The sequence below is a fragment of the Dichotomopilus funicola genome (genome assembly GCF_033296635.1).
Source record: "Dichotomopilus funicola strain CBS 141.50 unplaced genomic scaffold C8A04scaffold_39, whole genome shotgun sequence".
Classification (NCBI taxonomy): Eukaryota; Fungi; Ascomycota; class Sordariomycetes; order Sordariales; family Chaetomiaceae; genus Dichotomopilus; species Dichotomopilus funicola.
The window spans coordinates 155,367-174,465 of NW_026944060.1; the positions used below are offsets into that span (position 1 = coordinate 155,367).

Here is a 19,099-nt window from a genome sequence, read left to right on the forward strand (position 1 = left end):
GTCAGGTAATGTCTACCGGCAGCCCAGAAACCGTGCCCAGGGTCGTACTGCATGGGGAAATGACTGCACTGACATTTTCCGGGACCTTCGCACTCAATGAAGCTCAGGTCCCTAAGGAACGACACATAGTGTTTAGGAATGGTAGGACAGAAAAGTCGTTACGAAGGTATGTAATGTTGGTAGAATTAAAACGATTATATCAAGCCTGAAAGAAAAGAAAAAGGGGAAAAGAAGAAATAACAAACAGCTGAAAAGCCTTGACCTTCAACTTTAGTTATTAGTTAAGGATCGTTGATAACTGAAGCAGCTGATGCATTCAATTCTAAAGCGCACGATTGGCCAGCTGGCAGGTGAGAGGGCGACCCACAGCGCCAGCTGCCCCGCTGGAATGCCGAGAAATCCAGCTGGCACTCGTTGAGATGGATAACAGCTTCCCAAACGTTGAGCCACGAATTTCTTTCAAGGGCATACGCGTCCCTCGTATGCCACTCGGCGCCATCTTGTGGTGACGGCGCCTCCGGCTCGTCGCCCTCTGGGCTGCACTTGCTCCCAGCCAAAAAATCGGGCGTGCGAACATCAATCACGATCTGCGAAGCCAAAAGAAATCATGGAATATCCGGTGCTCCCACGACCGAGCCTGACCTTTACCGTGCCGAGCCTGCACGACGGGCTTCCCATCGACTGTCGCATTTACCACCCTCAATCTCTAGATGCCAACCCCAACTCCCCACCATGGCAAAAACATGCTGCCGTTATAGCGCATCCTTATGCCCCGCTTGGCGGATGCTACGATGACCCTATCGTGGATATCGTTGCGGGGACCCTGTTACGCCTAGGCTTTCTTATCGGGACGTTCAACTTCAGGTAGGTTTTCGGATATCCGAATGCTGCAGGAACCCGCTGATACCAGCTTCGTGCAGAGGTGCCCATGGCTCCGCTGGCCGAACTTCCTGGACGGCCAAAGCGGAACGAGCCGATTACATGTCCATTGTTGGCTTTGTGACTCACTACGCACACTTCCTTGAACCGTTCCGGGACGGTACGCCGGTTGTGGCTGAAAACGCAGACATCGACGGGGCCTGTCATGCAGCAGATACCGCTGCTCAATCCATCACACCTGTCCTGCTGCAAGGAGGGTATTCGTACGGCTCCATGATCACGAGCCAGCTCCCATCCCTCGGGTCGATAGTCGGTCTCTTCAATGCCCCAGAATGTGGGACACCCGCCGCCGAGATCCGTCTGCGAGCACAGCACCTCGCTGAAATGCAGAATACTGTGCTAGCAAGCGCCCGCGAAGCCTCTGTGACGCATCTCGGGCCTCGATCGCCTCGAAAGCACGTCGGTCTACGGGTGGGTGGGGACGAGAGCAGTCGGCGGACGAGCCACGAGTCTCCGCGCTCTCGATCAGCAGATTTCGAGGAAACGATACGGCATGGCGTGGCCGAGCTGATGGCGCGTACCCGCAAGGGACACCGGCGATCACGGAGCGGGAGGATCCATCCGCCGCAGACCCCCAACGGAACCGAAGAGGCCGCACCCAATCACCTACTCCCCGTTGCTAACTTTCTCGCACCCTCCCCGGCCTATCTGCTGGTTTCACCTTTACAAGGCATCATCACGAACCTCGCCTCCATGTCTCTCCCACCACTCCTAAGCGCACCGGGAAAAGCCTGGGCTCGGTTCTCGCTGAGAGGCAGCGAGACGGCGGCTGAGTCGGAAACCCCTGAGACGGACGGCGCCATTCTCCATACAACCCCAACCGAAGCGGAAGACAAGCTCGTGCATCACACCACTCTCGCCATCTACGGCGATCGGGACGGATTTGTGCCTGTGCGGAAGCTTCGAGAGTGGGCCTCCCGGCTGGAAAATGTGGACGGTTCCAAGTTTCGGGCCCATGAGGTGTCGAGTGCCACCCATTTTTGGGCGCCCAACAATGTTGCCCTCACGTTACGGAATGCCGTCAGCACGTTTGGTGCGTCACTCCTTGAGTCTTAATTACCGAGGCGACATGATGTAAAATGTTCTTAGGAAAGCGCTTGAATGGATTCCCAGCAGTGTTTTATTGTAAGGCTTTAGCGGTAGAAGCTAGTTATTATAGACAAACAAGTGCGGCCTCCAAAACAATGGCGGGTTCTTAAAATCGTCTTCGAACATTAGCATCGTAACCTTCACCTGCTACTTTTCAAAGATCACCGGGGCACCCACGAAACAATCCCACATCATGAACACACATCCCCGACCCAACGCCCAATACCACTCAAACACGCGCACTTCATATCACCCCCTCAAATAACCCTTCAACGACTCCCCCCACTTAACACCCCCCTTATACACCCACATCCCCGGCGCATTCCCCTTCTGCAGCCCCTCAATGGCATCCGCGAGCTGCGGGCCGAGTCCTTCCTCCCGGATCTCAGAGAGCGGGTACATGTATGTCTTGAAACTGAAGAGGATGGCGCGGGTTTGAGGGAGGCGGGTGAGGGTTTGTCGTTCGACGCGGAATATGGCTTGTTGGGGGTCGGGTTGGGGGGTGGCGTTGTTTTGGTGGTGGGGTTGGTGGTTATCTTGGTTTTGGTCTTGGTCTGTGGGTTGGTGTTGGTTGCTTGGGTGGGTGTAGATGTGATTGCCGCTGGAACTGGGGGCGTAGAGGTTGGGGTGGGTTTGGATGGACCACTGTGGTTGAGATAATGTTAGGGGATATGACCGGGTATGATTAGGTATAGTGTGAGGTTGAAAGTAAGTTTGAGGCAGGGTAACCTACATTCACCCGCTTCACGCTTCTCCCAATCTCAAGTCGAGCAAAGTACCGCTCCATGCTGGCTCCAATCTTCTCGTATCCAGGAACCGGTCCATGGATCTCGGCCAACCTCATGCCCAGCTTCTCAGACGGGTCGAATCCAGCAGGGTGGCAGCATACAAAGGCCACAGACCGGTGTTCTTGTTTGTTTGGAGAGTTGCCTTCCCCGCTTTGGACTTGGTCTCGTAACAGGAGAAACATGTCTTCCTCAACCGTCTCACCGAGAATTCTGAGCATTTCTGACGGGTTGAATCGTGGAGGCGAGAGAGGAAACGTCCTGTCGGTGACTTTATTGTGAAAGACAGTGACAATTGTTCGGGGGGGTTGAAGCTCGGGGCCTGGGACCCCCTCTTGCTTGATGGTAAACATACTTGGGTACCGTGTCGGGAGGTATGTGCCGAGAAGGTATGTGTAAAGCTCTTGGACTGCTGCGGCCCCAGAGGGGGTAGCACCATGGAGCAATGATCCGTGTTTGTCAATGAGTTGGCGGCGGCCGGTCACTCGGTCGAGGTAGTTGCAGTCCATGACGATAAGGTCGGAGGGGGTGCTATTTTGGATGGCTAACGGCAATTCGTTAGTAAAAGTAATTACCCCTGAATTATAGGCTTGCATTGGTAAGGAAATTATCAGTCAATGATGTGGTAATATGTACCCATTGTGACATTGAATATCGGCTTGAACGGTCTCAGTTTCAATGGCGGAGTAGCTCTCCAGTCGAAGCCGTCAAGAGGCTCAATACCTGAACCCCATTTTGGGGGATTTCCATCTTCATTCTCCTTATCGTCCCCAACGGAAGTTGATTTTTCGGAACTATCAATATGGGAATTCGGGAACTGGTATCGATGGCGAGACCAAGGACGATGACGGGTAATGACTACAACAGCAATTGAAAGAGTGAAGATGAATACGAGAGTAGAAACTGGGAGCATGGCGAGAAAAGCAAACCGTTCTTGTTTTGGGGTTGAATCACGAAATCATACAAAATAGAAGTTAAGTTGGAATTTCGAAGAATTATTCACGGCCCAGTATCTTGGTGTAGAACTGCAGAAACCCGACATCAACCTTTATCCGTTTCGGCGGGTAGTGTCCAGCGATTTCGGGTCACCCGCCACGTCTTCCCCCAATGTCGTCCACTTGGAGTCTGAGTCGCCCTGATACGGCATCCGAGACCGCCAACAGGTAACTTTCATGCGGGGGCAAAGGCCGGGTCGAGGCGTGCTGCGGGAATCGTCTCCAGAATGCTCGGGCCGCCCAATCGCAGCCAACCCGGCACTGCCCCGCCCGGAGCTGACGACTACCCGCTCGTCACGCGCGCTCCCAAGGCCCCCAATGGTCAACACATCATCACTTGAATTTTAAACGGGACAAGACATAATAGCTTTGGAGCTTCTTTCTGGATCAAATTGGACCATCCCACTTGCAGACATCGCCAATCCCATTGATTACAGGGGACAGAAACTTCCAGCTTGAAGATATAATCAACAAGACAACGAACAAGACCAACTCTCGATCTCAAAAAAAAGCTTAATCAGACCACCTGCAACCCCCCACTCAAAATGACGAACCTCACCCGAGTCACCCTCCAAAACAACGACCCCGACGCCGACGACGACGCCCTCTTCACCACCTCCACCAACCCCAGCACCGTCTCCCGCTTCACCGAACAAGACGACACCAACCCTTGGAATCCCAACAACAACAACAACCTCACCAACCTAGAACCCATCCCCTCCTACGAAGAATCCATCGCCGCCCCCCGTCCCAACGAGCTCCAAATCCTCGGCGCCACCTTCGGCGGCGTCGTCGTAACCCCGGACATCCAAAAACTCGTCGGCGACAGCAACTCGCTAACCCTCAACCTGCGCTCTCTCAACGTCGCGCTGCGACCCGATCCAGCACCGGGCAAAGTGAAAGTCCTCACCATTCTGTACCGGTTTGACGACGACCCGGAGGATGTCACGAGGTTGGTGTATGCGTCGGAGGATGCCAGTCCGGGGAAGGTGGTGTTGAGTCGGCAGGAGGCGGCGTTTGCTTCGCAGCGGCAGCGGTTGGGGGAGGGTGCAGGCCAGCAAGGGGATCGGTTTTTTCATGGGGTGTTGGAGCGGCCGTGGCGGGCGGGGGCGAATGGGCAGGTGGATATTTTGGCGGTGGTGTTTGGGCCGAAGCGGGTTGAGGCGCCGGCGGTGTTGTCGGTGTTGTCGAATCACTTTGAGGGGCGTTGGGGTCAGGTTAGGATGACGAATGATTTCTTTGGGAAGGATCCGTGGCCGTATAAGAGGAAGTCATGGACGGTGTATTTCCGGTTTGTGGGCTCCAAGAGGGTCCAGGTCGTGACGGGATGGGAGGACGGTGCTCTGGAGATTCCGTGGAATCGGCATTACTAGGTATTTATCAAGGGGGGGAGGTTATGCAATCGACGGGCTTGGTCGACTCAGCTCTCTAACGGTGTAATAGTGTTGTTCACCTGCTTGAAGTCTCTAGGATATCGAAATAATTCCAACACCATACCATACAAGCAAGCAGCCGTAAGGCTCTAAACAACCGTGACGAGCTTGGAAATGCTGGTATTAGATCCCTCTAGTAGCATCCCTTAATCAGTTAAAGAACACGGATATCGGAAACCACGAAGGCATCACTTCAAGATGAACAATAACGCAGAGCAGAACGGCAAATACCGCCGTTGAAGACTGGTATAAATATTCCCAAGCGCACACCTGGGGCCCGTAGGCGTGAAGAATAATAAGAACGCGCCAACTACCGCCACAACCCAACCATCAACCCATCGCCGTAAAAAGCAATTAATCTACGGCCCAACAATACTACCGACCGACCAACCCGCCTCCACGCTACTAAATTCATTCATATCCGTCGTTTATGGATTCATACCACCACACACACCACAAATCAGACCGTCAAAGAAAACTCAGCCGCGGGAAGGCACGCGCTCAGCTCTTTAAGCGGACTCCTCCTTCTTGGTCTCAGCCAAAGGTGTAGCAGGCCCATCCGCCGCACCCTCCCTGGTCGCCTTCTTCTCATTATCGAAGTGGTACAGTGGCTCCAACTTCGCACTGCGCTGGAACAGGACCCAGCGCTTGAAGAACCACGGCAGCGTCTTGGTCACCTGGTAGTGACCGAACTTGCTCGTCGGCACGGCAAACACGTAATCCAACTCCTCGAGCGTGCGCTGTTTCGTCTCGGGGACCCAGAAGAAGATCATGACAAAGGCCACCAGGTTGAACCCGGCATAGCAGCCAAAGGCGCCGAGGACGGTAGCCTGCTTGAGCAGGAAGGGGAAAGTGATGTTCAGAACCGCGGCCCAGAAGAGACAGGTGGCGACGGCAAAACCCATGCCGACTTCACGATGAGACAGCGGGAACACTTCGGCGCTGTAGGTGAACGGCACCGGCCCCTCACCGGGTGAGTAGAACATGGCGAACAGGTAGACGAAGAAGGCGACCAACGCAGTGCGCGTAGTGCCCTGATCAAGGAGGGTGCACAGACCGGCAGCAAGGAGGGTCCAGACCATCTGGGGGAAGGTAAACAGAATCAGAGAGCGGCGGCCGAAGGTATCGATGGTCCAGAAGGCAGGGAAGGCGAAGAGCCAGTTGATGAGACCGAAGCCGAAGGAGGCAAGTAGGGCCTGGAAGTCGTCGGAACCGTTGTCCTTGAAGATGGAAGTCGAGTAGAAAGCGATGATGTTGATGCCGCACATCTGCTGGGCAATCATGACGGTGAAGGCCGCGAGCGTAGCACGGCGCACACGCGGGATCGTGATGAGCTCGACGAAGCGCTTGGCATAGTTGGTGTTCTGGAGCAGCTGGATCTCGAGCTCCAGCTGGGAGTGGATGTAGAAGATGTCGCGGGCAACCTGGAGCGGGTGGTTGCGCAGCTTAATCATCGACTTCCAGGCGTCGACATACCGGTCCTTCTTCATGTACCAGCGGGGCGACTCGGGGCATACGTAGATCAGGAGGAGCAGGGGAATGGCGGGGATGAACGGCGCGCCTGTTGAGGAAAGTGGTTAACAATCGATCCAGTGTTTGAATACGAATCCTTCGGGGGGGCGAAATCCATTCCAAGGATTTCAATTGAAGGGGGCGCACTTACCGATCATCAGCCTCCAGTTGATATCACCGGTGTAGAAGACAGCGAGGTTGAAGGCGGTGCCGAGGAAAATACCGAACGCAGTCCACATTTCTAGCACGTCTCGTTAGCTTTGCCTTCCTTTGATCCATACCGTATGACTTAAGAGCCGGCAATGACAAAGAACTTACGCCAGGACATGACAAGCGCGCCACGGATAGCAGCAGGCGAGTTCTCAGCCGCGTAAATGGGCACAGTTGATGCTTTCACACCCATGCCAATACCCATGAGAAGGCGGCAAGCAAGCTGCTCAGGCCACGCATGGCAAAAAGCAGAACCGATGACGGGCCAGACGCAGAAGTGAGCCGAGAGGAAAATGACGCCGCGGCGACCAAACCAGTTGTTGATAGGATCCGAGAGCCAGCACCCGATGAAGGCACTGCCAATGTAGGGGCCGGCGTTGAGCAGACCGACCAGAAGAGTATCGCGCGTGCTGTCGCTACCGATGCCGTAGACCTTGGGGAAGAAGATGTTGGCGCCGTTGATGCCCGTTTGATCCCAGCCTTGGACAGCGGCACCGATGGAGCAGGTGATGATGGTGAGGTAAAGACGCCCCGGGAGCCGCCACTTGTGGTTGGCCTCCTTGTGCAGGGCGGCCTTCTCTTCCTCGTCGAGAGCCTCCTCGCCTCCGATGTTTTCGTAGTTCTCCGGGTCCTGCGCGACTAGGGCGCCCTTGCGCAGCAAGCCGATGTGCTCGGTCAGGCCCTTTTCCTGAGCAAAGACCTCAACGCGGCTCATAAGCTCCGCGTGGGAAAGGCCCTCGAGGGGATTCCTGATCCTAGAGTTTGGGAAAAACGAGCGTGTGAGTGTTGATTCCCAGCTGGCTGCCTTCGATGTGCTTCCTAACTTACCTAGCTTGAAGGTTTTGGTTCAGGTCAACATGTTCTGTGTGTGAGACACCCTTCTCCAGAGGGGCGCCAGCAACACCCTTTGACTCGGCGCTATTCAGACAAAGGCGAAGTCAGCTCCGGTTTTTGGTCAGGTAATTCCACGTTTAAACCAAACTTGATCTCACATTTGATCGCTGTCTGCTCGGATGTCCGAGCTCTTGCGGTCCGCCATGGTAGCGATGAGTTACGGACAACGCGTGCACCAAGGGCAGTGGTAGTGGTGGTCTCCTTTCCTAGACTCTCACACAAAGCTCACGCAGGCCAATTACCTGGAGTAGAGCAGGTTCGTCCGAGGAAGAGAAGGAAGGGGGAACCTAGAAGCGTGTCGAAAACCGGGAGCGGTATTGGTCTAATAAATCAATTGCTTTTCGGCACCCAGACCGCATCCCGCAGACTACGGGCGGGCGCGTGCTACCCAAACATCCACCCACCAAAGCATGTGGCCGGCCGGCCGTCTGTCCAGCTCACGCCGCCGTCTCGTCGCATCAAGCTTGTCAACATGGGCAGCATGTTCTGCTGTGGCCTGCAATGGCACGAATTGGTTGCATGGGTGAGCACGACCCCTGCAATCCAACTGCAAGGCTGCTCCACCAGCGCCCCTCAAGAGGGCAGGAGACGGAAGCGATCAACCATCGCCAAGCTGGAACGTACCAACGAGATGCAATTCGGGGTCCTGGGGTCCGGGGGTGGCCGGGGGAAGAACCAAGCACAAATCAAGGCATCCACCGGGGCATACCCGAGCGAGAGAGCCTGGGTGACCAAGGTGACAAAGTGAGCCGAAGCCAGGGATCTGTAAAGTTCTGTGCCATGCACCAGCCAAGCCAGCGCGCAAAGTTTCTCGCATCAAACGATCGCGCCAGGAGCGAGCAGGCTCGCTCGTAGGCTCGCCCAGTGAGCCATATCAGGAGGCGCACAGTGACGATCCTTCAGCCGTCCCTTGCGAAGCAGGAATGTGTTTCTCTGTGTGTGTGCCTGTCTTGCCTGTGTGGACAGAATCGGATTGGGTTTTCAAACTGTGTGGGCGCGGGCGGGCCACGAGGGCCACGGGCCTCCTGTGCTGCAACTTTGGTGCTGGCTTGCACAGAAAACCGGTCGTTCCCGCTGTTCTGTGGAGGAATCCGAATCTGTCGTGCCTGTCAAAACCCAAGGACATGGTCCGGTTCCCGTCGATCGTGGTTCTGTTTCACATGGGGTTTATTTTTGACATCGCAAGACGCTCTTGTCCTCTCCTTTCTCTCCCCATCCGGCGTCCGGTCAACACCTTCAACGGCCACTAGTTAAATCTTTGTCGCGTGCCGACCGGAAATACCGACCTTCGCCCATGGGGCAAAACGCCGTGCCCGCCCCCGGCACGGCAGCCGTTGCCGCGTCAGCCTTGGCACTCGGTGCCGAGTGCTTGGCTGACGTCGGCTTCGAATGATTTGTTATTCGATGTGCTGGTGTTTGACTAGGCCAAGTTGTGTGGATATCGGTCCGATCAAAACGACGCCAGTGCCGAAGGCGTTTGAGAAGGTTTAGCTCGTAATCCGTATTGGGTCGCCGGTTTGCGAAGAGCGTCTCTTTCACAAGAATAGTACAGTACATGCGAGAAGTAAAGTTTTTACCGCTTGCCTGCTCGTCCTCGTGGCAAGTGGGACAACTGGTGACGAAAACAGAAAACGGATGAAAATCCATGCCTCCTTTCTGTGAAGTGGAAGAAGTTGGCAGTGGTCCTGCAAATGGCCTGCCCACGGGCGGGAAGGAAGCACTGGATGCATCCTTCGGCACTGTGCAAAGACAGTGTGCAGGGGATGTTCTCCACACGAATTCCAAAACCCCAGCCCAACCCCAACTTCACCCCAGCTCCTTCCCCGCACTTGAATCCTGCTTCAAAATTACCTTTCCTCCACACGTTAATCCAGATTCCAACCAACTTCGGTGGAGGTTGTTCCATCCTCGGTGAAGAAAAACGATCTTGCGAATGAAGAATGTGGGGAGGAAAGGAATTATGGCTATGTATGGTTACACATCCGACCAAATCCATGTTTTCCCGCAGTCTCATCCCTCGCGGGGTCCTTGGGTCCCAACTCTTCTCTTCTCGGAGCCTCCGCACGAAAAGGTAACATTACCTCGAATTGTCTGCTTGTCACAATCAAGGTTGGGGTTCAGTGAGCCGCTGGACATGGGGTCGAAGGATCAACCCCGCAAGCTCTGAAAGGATTGCCGATGCGACGACGCACCACATGTTGTGTTCTCGCCGCAACTATCGTTTCTGTGCGTTTTCGCCGTGAGATCGATCCTTCGGTTTGCATGCGAACGGTCCCGGGCGCTTGTGTTACATTTGGCGCCGGTGACCTGTTCTTCACCGCCTCGAGAGAGCGGGCGACAATGAATCTAGATTCTCATGACACCTTCACGATGAATAAAAATGTCAGTCAACAAATGTCGTGGAGCGCTCAGCGCCGGGACCGACACATGGCGGCTCCTCCACCCCGCATCCTTGGCAACATCGGTCCTTACCCCCTGAATTACTTGCAGGAGGAAGAAGCACGGGATCACAAATCTTGACAAGCCAAGGTCACAGACATGAGTCTCCTGGCGTGCCTGGGCGAGGCTCGAACACTCAAAACTCCGCACCCCTCGTCCAAGATGGCCGGTACTCCACCGAGAACCCACTTCACCCAAAGTCGTGACAACCCGTCGTGCCCGTTCCCGCATTCGCAGCATTGCTCAAACATCACTCTCCTACATAAGTACACTAGGCCTAACAGTCAAGGCCGAGACAGTCTTGGCGGGACTTACCACTGGCAAGCACCGAGCAGGACCTGCAAAGTCGAAATCCAGGAAGAGATCCAGGTCCCAACCAGAAGTCTGCTGGGGTTCCTGGTTTGGCGCATGGACATCACCTACCTACCCACCATTGTCGCGATACAAGGTTCTGGTGTTCATTTCGTGAACTCGATCGAGTCAGTCGTTACACAGGGGTACCGGCTTCTGGAACATATCGGACAAACTTGCCCGTTGCGTCAAAGGTAGGTCGAGGACTTCGTTCCTCTGCCTCGAATTTGGGTGGACGAGATCTTGAGAATATGCAAAAGCAATAATCTGACACGCCTGATCACTGGCGGTTTCGCTCCATGTAATTACACTACACGTGTAGTGTAAGTAAGCCGGACGCTTGTAAGGGTCTGTTCCCCCTTGTTATTAATAGTATGAACACTACATATCCGTATGTGGCAGCCTTCCGGTAATAAGTTGATGAACCGTACCCCGGAATTTGGAATATGTACTGTGTACTAGTCTCCCGACCTTGAGGCGCACCCAATAGACGCTTGTCTACTACATCGGTACTGGAGGAATCAAGGGACTACGTGGGCAGTTCCCCCCCTTATCCCCGTACGACCGAGCAAGCACCAACTTCCCGGCCGCCGTCGACAACTCGATCTGCGTAAAAGAACCAGAATCTCGAATCCACTTAACAGACAACCCCCTTGGCCCTCCCTGTTCCCTTCACCACCGCCCTCATCGCCATCAATCTCTCCAGCTCAATACCTCACACCTTCCTCCTCCGCAAACCGACTCAACACCACCTCCACCTCCCTTTCCCCCACCGGCCCCTCGTCATAACCCTGTTCCACCCTGATCCCCAACGCTTTCCGCACATACTTCTCAGCCTCCGCCTTCTCTCCAAGCACGTAATACACCCTCGCCAAATTCTCATACTGCTCCGAGCCCAGCCCAAACAACAAGTCCTCGCGCGGCAGCCGTGCCAAGATCTGCCGCGTGAGACGCAGCGCTTCATATGGGCGGCCGGCTTGAAAGGCGGACCGGGCTGCGCCGTTGAGTTCTTGTAATTCGCGTCGGCGGGCGTCAGAGGCGGCGATCTCATCTGTGGGGGCTGTGCAGAGGGAACAGGTGCAGGTGAACCCCCAGGGACGGAGTTTCTGGGCGCGTTCGACGCTGGTAAGGCCGAGTGGGATGTCTGGGCAGAATTAGTATGGCATTCATACGGGGAAGGAGAAGGGTGAGGGATTACAGCTATGAGTGATCTCCTCGCCCTCGGCGATGTCGCGAAGGGCGCCAATGCTTAATTGGAGGGTTTCATGTCTAAAGCGAGTATAGGCACTGATAGGGTTAATTAGTTCTGGAGGGGCGAAGACGCCACACCTATGATTATGAATGTATCAAGACTTACTTTGGGTTACAACCGTGGTTGATTCTCTGTCATGGCCGAGACGTCAGTCAGCCTGGGATACGCCCCCGAAAACCATGGTTTGGGCAAAAACACGACACGACAACTCACCGAAACCAAGGGATACAGCGCAATATGCGGCACATCCCCAAGCGGTGTATTAAACGCGTTCGTCCGCAAAATATTCTCCACCTTATCCCGCGCATACCCATTGCTCTGCTCCAGCGCCAGCACGCTGTCCGGATCCGCCAGCTGGTCCACGGCTGCATGCAAGAGCCGGTACCCCAGGAACGCCGAGACCTCCGTCGTGAACATGATATCCACGAGCACCGTGGCGTAGTCCAACATAACCTCCTCGTACTGCTTGATCTGCCGGGTTGCGACCACACCTATCCCCCTGCCTGGAATATCGACGAGTTTGTATGGCGCCGCCGCCGTTCCCTGAGTGTTGTTGTCGGCCGGCCAGGTCATGTTCAAGGGGTAGTTTAGGAATGACGCGCTGTCCGCCGCCGTCTCGGGCCTGGTGACGATGCTCCATCCGCGAGGTCCATGTTGGGAGTTTGTGTAGGCGCAGTACTTCTTCGTCGCACCCTTTGAAAACTCACACTTCGGCTGGTGTGTCCAGAGAGAGGTGCTTGCTACTGGCCCGTTTCCGACTCTGTCATCCACTGGCAATGGGCAGGATACGTCGAGCGTAGGTGGTTCCAAGGGAAATTGGAGCGAGGCAGAGTATTGGGTTAGCGACCCGTGGCCGAGAGTCGCCTGGATAAGTGAGGGGAGCAGAGCTGCTATCAACCCAAGGGAGTGTCGTTGTTTGGCCCGTTGAACGCTCATGATGGCTGGTTCTTTTGATTTTTCTTTCCAATTCTCACCAACACAAAATCATTCAGAGCGCACTCAATCCCAAAAGCCAATCGTTAAACAATGTCCCGTTTACGGAATCCGAGAGATCTGTCCCCCGATCATCCTTCAACAAGCCGGTTCCGTCTCGGCTGCCTGACGCCGAGACGGGTGTTAAACACCCTTGCGATGGCCCTTGTTGTTTACCTACCTAACATATAAGTATATCCAAGAAAAAACCCACAGATCAGCGCCCGTGGAAAGCATCATAGCTTTAGCACGCCATTCTTCGATTTCTTCCAAACACGACGGCGCATTCCACGCCTGGAAGAACTTGGCGGAGGTCAAAGGTGAACACGCTTAGCCAGGGACGACGACCCGCTGCTCAGGACTTCGGCGGGGGCCCGACAAACCACAAGACAGTGTTGTGAACGGGTAAAACTGTACCAAGACGGGTTCCCTTACAAAACTGCGATTTACGGACTTTCAAACCCTGTCAAACCACGCACAGTACCCTCCGAGATGCGGGAACGGACAGCGATCCTTGCTTGCTCTGTCGGATGCGGAAGATGTGACGGAAAGATACAAGATCGACAATGTCTATCAAAACGGGGCATTAACTCGGGTGATTGGGTCTCTTTTGCTCATTGAATTCATTGAATGACAACGGATATAAAACCTGAGAGCTTGCGAGGAACCGCCGCAGATAAATCATATCCGATCATATCAAACAAGGGGAAGATTTTGATTCTCTACACTTTACTCGCGGCCCGAAACCAGTAAGCGTGCAAGCAGACAGAAAGAGCTTGCACATCAAGTGACGTAGGTAAGTAATAATAGGGGATTAGGGGATTCATCTCCAGCCCTCGGGCATAAACTGCTTTCAAAGTTACTTGTATTCCCACACCGTTGGTGTCGCAACACCAGGGCCAAGCCGCCCCATCCTCGTAGCATGGAATCAGGGGACTTGCCTCATCTACCTCGAGAGGAAGACGATAGCAGCCTTGTCATGGCCTCTCACCTCACCATCCCTCAGCTTGCCCTATCCTCACCGTACGAAGACGACAGAAGTAATTACTGGACAAGCATGCACACCACCCCAAACACCCTCTTCAGCAACTCCCGCAATAGGTAGCCTTCCAACACACACCAGCCGCCGAAAACCGCCAATACCCACACTCCACCATCAGCCCAGTCCCCAATGCAGAAAGTGAAACAAACCGGGACCAACTCAAGACTGCCCCGTTACCCATCGCTCTAATAGAAGCAAAAATCACCGAAATGAAAACAGCCAAGAAGAAAACAACGCCCCGCGTCTTTCCGTCTCTGTGTATGTTCATCGCATGCACCCAACCAAAAAATATCAACCCCGCCCGAAGCAACCCACACCTCCCCTCATCATCTACTGGCCGACACAGTCAGTCAGAACGCCGGTTATCCATCCAAGTGGGCAGCAGCCCCGAATTATAATGACTACCTCCCGGACACGAGCGGATAACTCCAGCCAAGTGGTTGGTTGTACACGCGGATATTACTCCGTACTTGGACGTGACCGCTGCGCAAGAACCTCACGTGCGTAAAACTCGACAAGCATCGTGGCATATGCCTCGAGGTCCTCGACTGGTACGGCAAGACGAAAATCGTTGAGCAGGAGGAACTGCAGCTCAAGGTGGTTTAACTCGGGTAGGGGGAGGCCGCCGACCTGTGGTGGAATGTCAGCATTTGACGAAATCGAAATGGTATCATGTACAGAGAAGACGAAGGACATACCTTGGCATACCGCGAGTTGGTATAAAACACGTCCGAAAAGAACTTGCTGGCGCAAGTCACACCAGCAATGATTAAGCGATGGATATTAAAGCTGTCGACCACAAAATATGTCGCTTGTTGCTGCGCAGATACCCCTGGGGCGTTGGGAGCACTGGGGTGTGAGCTGCGTCCCCCGCCGCTGCTCCGTGTACTTGCCCCCGTTTGTTTCTCTGGGGCCCGGGCGGCACTAGTGGCGTTATCTTCCCCGTCGGTCGAGTCGGCTAATTCAGAGTCCGTCTCGGTCGCGTCACTGGAGCCACGGTCGTCTTCCTCGCCCTCGTCGTCATGATCCCGCATGACTATGTCCTTGTCGACGGAGGCCCCAGGAGCCACAGTTTTCGGTTGCTGGAAGCGACGGGCTTCTTCACTCTTCATAACCAGATCGTTGACACGTTCGGTCATGCGGTCGAAATACACCAGCAAACTTAAGAAAACTTCGTACGTGGTGGGGCAGTACTTGTGAATCCGGCTCAGGTAGCTGAGGATAGTGATGGCAGGCACGTTCTTGCCATGGAAGGCTAAAACACTGCTGCTAAGTGGGCTCATTCCAGTCTCACCGGATCCTTCTTCGCCCCGTGCTTGTGCTTGAGCCTGTCGCAAGTGGTGCGCGTTGCGGTTGAGGGCGTCATGCTGAAGATCATTCGTCGCCGTAATCTTGGTGAGCAAGGCTGCTACCATCTCAATAATATCACCAATAGGCATGCCGCTAATTTCATATTTCATTTGTTGTAGCGGAGGGTCGTTCACAGTACCAGGCCCGGTGCCGGTAAGTAAATCAGCCTTTGCCAGGCTCTGGATGTGGGCGAGGTCGCGCACTCGGATCGTGGTTTGGGTTTGGATAGGGGACTCCGGTGGATCATCAAGATGAGCGGGGATGGATGGGTTGGTTGTCTCGAGGGGCGTCGAGTTCCATTGTGGACCGTTATCAGACCCTGGTGAGGGCATTGACCTCGACGACGGGGGTATCACTGTCGTGGCGGTGCTGGTGCTAGCTGAAGAAGCGTCCGAGTCGAACGAAGAAAAAGAGCCCGCAGTGGATTCTTGAGAGACATCTCCAGGTACTTCGAATCGTGGTTGCGTGCCGCCTGATGACGGTTGCGATGAGGAAGATGAAGGTGGCGGCGACGGTAACCTCGTTGTTCTCTCGCCGGCTGAGGCAAGGGCGTGGTTTGGTGGCTGTATCGTGGTACTCCTGTCCTGTGACTGGTGCTGTGTACTGCTACTAAACGATGTTGATGGTCTGCGGGGGCTCGCTGTCGGGCGCGGCGTGTGGTGCGACTGCGTGTCTCGGTCGCGGGATCGGCTGGCTGACCGGGCTTGGTAATGGATGTCGTGGGAGTGGCTGCCGATCATGCCATGGAAGCGCGATGGGGAATCAGCAAAAACGTCTCCGATAATGGCAGCCATGCTGACACCGCCGTCGAGTTGTGGGATTTGGTAAGGAGGATATCGTGGGTGCCGGAGCAGCAACGATAGTGGTTTACACGTTATCGCGCGGCGGGCAGGTGGCGGCCGCTGCGGGACCTTGTCACTAATCAGCGGGCGGAGAGTGGCTGTGTCGCAGATAGCGGAGAATTAGCACGGTTTTCCTTGGAGGGCCGAAATTTTGGGTCCACGCGAGAATGGGCCGGAACTGCCCCAACCCTGCACTCGGGCAACGCCGCAACAGAAAGAGACCTGGACACAACAACCGCACTCGCGAAGGGGTATGAACCGTAATGAACGTGTGTTCCTGGGAGGGCTCGTATCTGAAACGCGGGGGGTAAAGAAGGAAGGAAAGAGGATAAGCGTTTGTTTGCCCAGGTGGAAGGTGCTGAACAAGTGCCGGGCAGGTGCTGGGTTTCCAGCCTTGCTGAGGAAAGAGCGATAATTATTCGATGGGCTGCACGGCCGAGGGCAAGTGCACGGCCAGCCACTTCCGTCAACCAAAAGATCAAGGAGCACGTTGGCGTCACTATTAGCCCAAAAGCAAGTAACCGGCACACCACCCGAGACAACAACGTTGCCGTGCGTGGCGGACGCGGCGCAGAGGAATGTATGCGCAAGGGGCCGGTTGGTGATGCCCGTGTCCTTTTCACCGGAGCCGTTGTATGTTAGGTCTTGACTCGGCCGGTTGCGGTTGCCGTGGCCGTTGCTGTGGTGCACCACACGACCACAGCAACTTAGTCGTTGGTAGTTGTCCAACGATCGCAAACAGAAGAAAAGCCCAAGCCCACCATAATCCGGAGCATGGGATCATCGCGGGTCAAACAAACGAAAGGCCGATGCGGCTGCCACCTAGGCAGGGAGAGAATGGGATAAAACACGACGGTGAAGATAAGCTTATGCCACGTACCTCGGGATATAAATGCGGCTCAGGCTTGAGGCTAGGATAGGGACCAGCTTGGACGGCAATATGCGTTGCAGGATAAGATAGAGGTGATGTTGTTGTTCGATACGAGCCCGATGATAGTACAATGGTCTGGATAGTCCACGTTCCAGCTAAACCTGAAACACAGGGCCAGCGAGTGACGCGCAGTCGAGGGGCGAAAGACCAGACCAAGGTCTAGGAACAAGAAGCTGGACGAAACCGCCGCACTCGGTGGCGAGGAAGGATCTGGCTCCCGTCAGTTGGATAGACAGAGGTGGCTGATGTAGACAATCGCACAGCAAAGGGTGTATAGTCAAGAGGCGGCGGTCGTGGGGCTGGGTGGGGGCCGGTTGGCCGGACTCCAGTTGTTGGTGAGGAAGAGAGATTTCCGTGATCCGGTCCAACCCAGGCCGATGCGAGCAAGATCTAGAAGGAAAAGAAGAGAAAGAAGGGGAAAAGGAAGAAAGGAGAAAAAAAGAGAAATCCCAACACGTCGTTCAGCTGGGCGAGAAGAAATACTATTAGGTACCTGCGATTTACACCCATGAATCGGGCCCCTCTTCCAACCGTCAGAGCTGTCTTGCGAACTGCACGAATGACGACGGCCCTGGTTGCTCAGTGTTCCAGTCCCGCCTGGTGTTTGGGCAATTCGAACAGGGGGTGGCTCAAACGCAATTCGTTGGCCCCTGTTCCTCCGCTGGGCTGCCAGGCCCAGGCCTTGCCGCGCTCTCTGCTGACCCAAGGTGGGAAATGGAACGAGCCGCCGCAGTCGCCGTGAGCGGCCCGGGGCGCTGGAAGTGCCTTATCAAACGCTTCGAGTTGTTCATGCGCTGTGGTCTCAACCTCCTTAATAGGGGGGCAACCACCATACCTATACCTACAACCAAGCACATGGTCCTTTAAGAGCGAGCTGAGATATGAAAAATGCCGCTGCCACTACTCAACACCCCGGCCCGCGAGACACTATTGACTGCCCAGCAATTTAACAGAAAGTGGAGCGTTGGTCGAAGAACGGATGGAACAACCGTTGGTTCCCGACGGAACATTGGTAGGTTTGTTGTATTTATTTGAATGATGTTAACAGCTTTGAACCTCCTCGAAGAACGCAAGTGTACTACAGCCCGAATGAACGAGAAGAAGCTCTCAACAGTCAGTTAACAGACCCTCACAACCTTCACAGCAACATGGGATGTTGCAAGCATCGAGTGCGGCAAATAACGCCTTCAGGGTCAGGGACTCTCATGTCCCCGCTGGATGTTAAAGAGTTCCTCTCCCATCTGGGCAGAAACATACTGCCGGCAAGCTAGAAAGGAACAACACCATCACCAAGCAGGCCGCATGCAAGGCCCGACCCCTCGTGCCATGCAAAAGCCTCGCAATGACCCGGTTCCGTGCAGCGTACGACCCGCACGCGGACTTGCTCGACTTTCCTGCGACTGGTTGGCTAGTTTTCTCTCTCTTGGGCAAACGAGAAACCCAAGACGACGAAGTAAAAAGAAAGAGAGTCAGCAACCGCTGACGGTTTAGGCCCAAAAGTGCGTCGAATACTTTCGGCCAGCTCGGCGGCAGGAACCCTTTTTGAGAGCAGCCAATCTGATGGCGTTCACTGAGCACGGGGGAGGGGGGGGTGGTGTGAGAGAGGTCTCGAGCGGGGTGCTTGATGCCCCTCTCTCTCACCGACATTCTGCCCCCTCTTCCCCCACCTAGACGTGATCAATAAACTTCAGTTGCAGCAAGCAGCAAGACCAGCCCATCGGGTTAGATACTACCGGAATATCCGCCGGTCAGCCGTGCAGCTGGCAACTGAACAACGTGACTTCAAGTATAGAATCGCTGACGCAAGACGCATCGCTTCAACATACATGGTCTTTTGAACGAATTTTGGTTCTTGAATCCCAACTCACAGACCGAAAACTCCTTTACCTATACGACTCCAACGCACTCGTATCGTTTTTTTCCTCTATTTTCCCATTAACGTCGACGTTCTCCAACCTCGTCGCTTAGAGGACTGAAAGGAAGCGAGGCGCGTCGCGTCGCGTCCCCGGTCCATTCATCGATTCTTTCAGGAGAAGCCGACAACGAGGACCATCAGCCCAACT

At 54.8% G+C, this 19,099-nt stretch overlaps 6 protein-coding genes across 6 annotated transcripts; 2 read left to right on the forward strand and 4 right to left on the reverse strand.

Annotated features, from left to right (window-relative positions):
• Window positions 1–607: 607 nt before the first annotated feature.
• C8A04DRAFT_37936 (uncharacterized protein) lies at window positions 608–1,995 on the forward strand (the record flags this gene model as incomplete). The annotated part of the gene is made up of 2 exons (XM_062784056.1): window positions 608–864; window positions 921–1,995. The coding sequence occupies 2 exons, from the start codon at window positions 608–610 to the stop codon at window positions 1,993–1,995; spliced, it is 1,332 nt and encodes a 443-aa protein (XP_062636264.1).
• Window positions 1,996–2,277: 282 nt separating this feature from the next.
• On the reverse strand, window positions 2,278–3,726 carry C8A04DRAFT_12809 (uncharacterized protein; the record flags this gene model as incomplete). The annotated part of the gene is made up of 3 exons (XM_062777469.1): window positions 2,278–2,673; window positions 2,762–3,357; window positions 3,450–3,726. 3 exons carry the CDS (start codon window positions 3,724–3,726, stop codon window positions 2,278–2,280), a joined length of 1,269 nt encoding a protein of 422 aa, XP_062636265.1.
• Window positions 3,727–4,353: 627 nt separating this feature from the next.
• C8A04DRAFT_29472 (uncharacterized protein) lies at window positions 4,354–5,181 on the forward strand (the record flags this gene model as incomplete). Its single annotated transcript, XM_062781021.1, has 1 exon — window positions 4,354–5,181. One exon carries the CDS (start codon window positions 4,354–4,356, stop codon window positions 5,179–5,181), a length of 828 nt encoding a protein of 275 aa, XP_062636266.1.
• Window positions 5,182–5,750: 569 nt separating this feature from the next.
• On the reverse strand, window positions 5,751–8,002 carry C8A04DRAFT_29473 (uncharacterized protein; the record flags this gene model as incomplete). The annotated part of the gene is made up of 5 exons (XM_062781022.1): window positions 5,751–6,802; window positions 6,905–6,994; window positions 7,072–7,718; window positions 7,792–7,881; window positions 7,956–8,002. 5 exons carry the CDS (start codon window positions 8,000–8,002, stop codon window positions 5,751–5,753), a joined length of 1,926 nt encoding a protein of 641 aa, XP_062636267.1.
• Window positions 8,003–11,354: 3,352 nt separating this feature from the next.
• C8A04DRAFT_37940 (uncharacterized protein) lies at window positions 11,355–12,835 on the reverse strand (the record flags this gene model as incomplete). Its single annotated transcript, XM_062784057.1, has 4 exons — window positions 11,355–11,791; window positions 11,846–11,934; window positions 12,005–12,030; window positions 12,113–12,835. The coding sequence occupies 4 exons, from the start codon at window positions 12,833–12,835 to the stop codon at window positions 11,355–11,357; spliced, it is 1,275 nt and encodes a 424-aa protein (XP_062636268.1).
• Window positions 12,836–14,372: 1,537 nt separating this feature from the next.
• C8A04DRAFT_12807 (cyclin-domain-containing protein) lies at window positions 14,373–16,057 on the reverse strand (the record flags this gene model as incomplete). Its single annotated transcript, XM_062777468.1, has 2 exons — window positions 14,373–14,543; window positions 14,612–16,057. 2 exons carry the CDS (start codon window positions 16,055–16,057, stop codon window positions 14,373–14,375), a joined length of 1,617 nt encoding a protein of 538 aa, XP_062636269.1.
• Window positions 16,058–19,099: the final 3,042 nt, after the last annotated feature.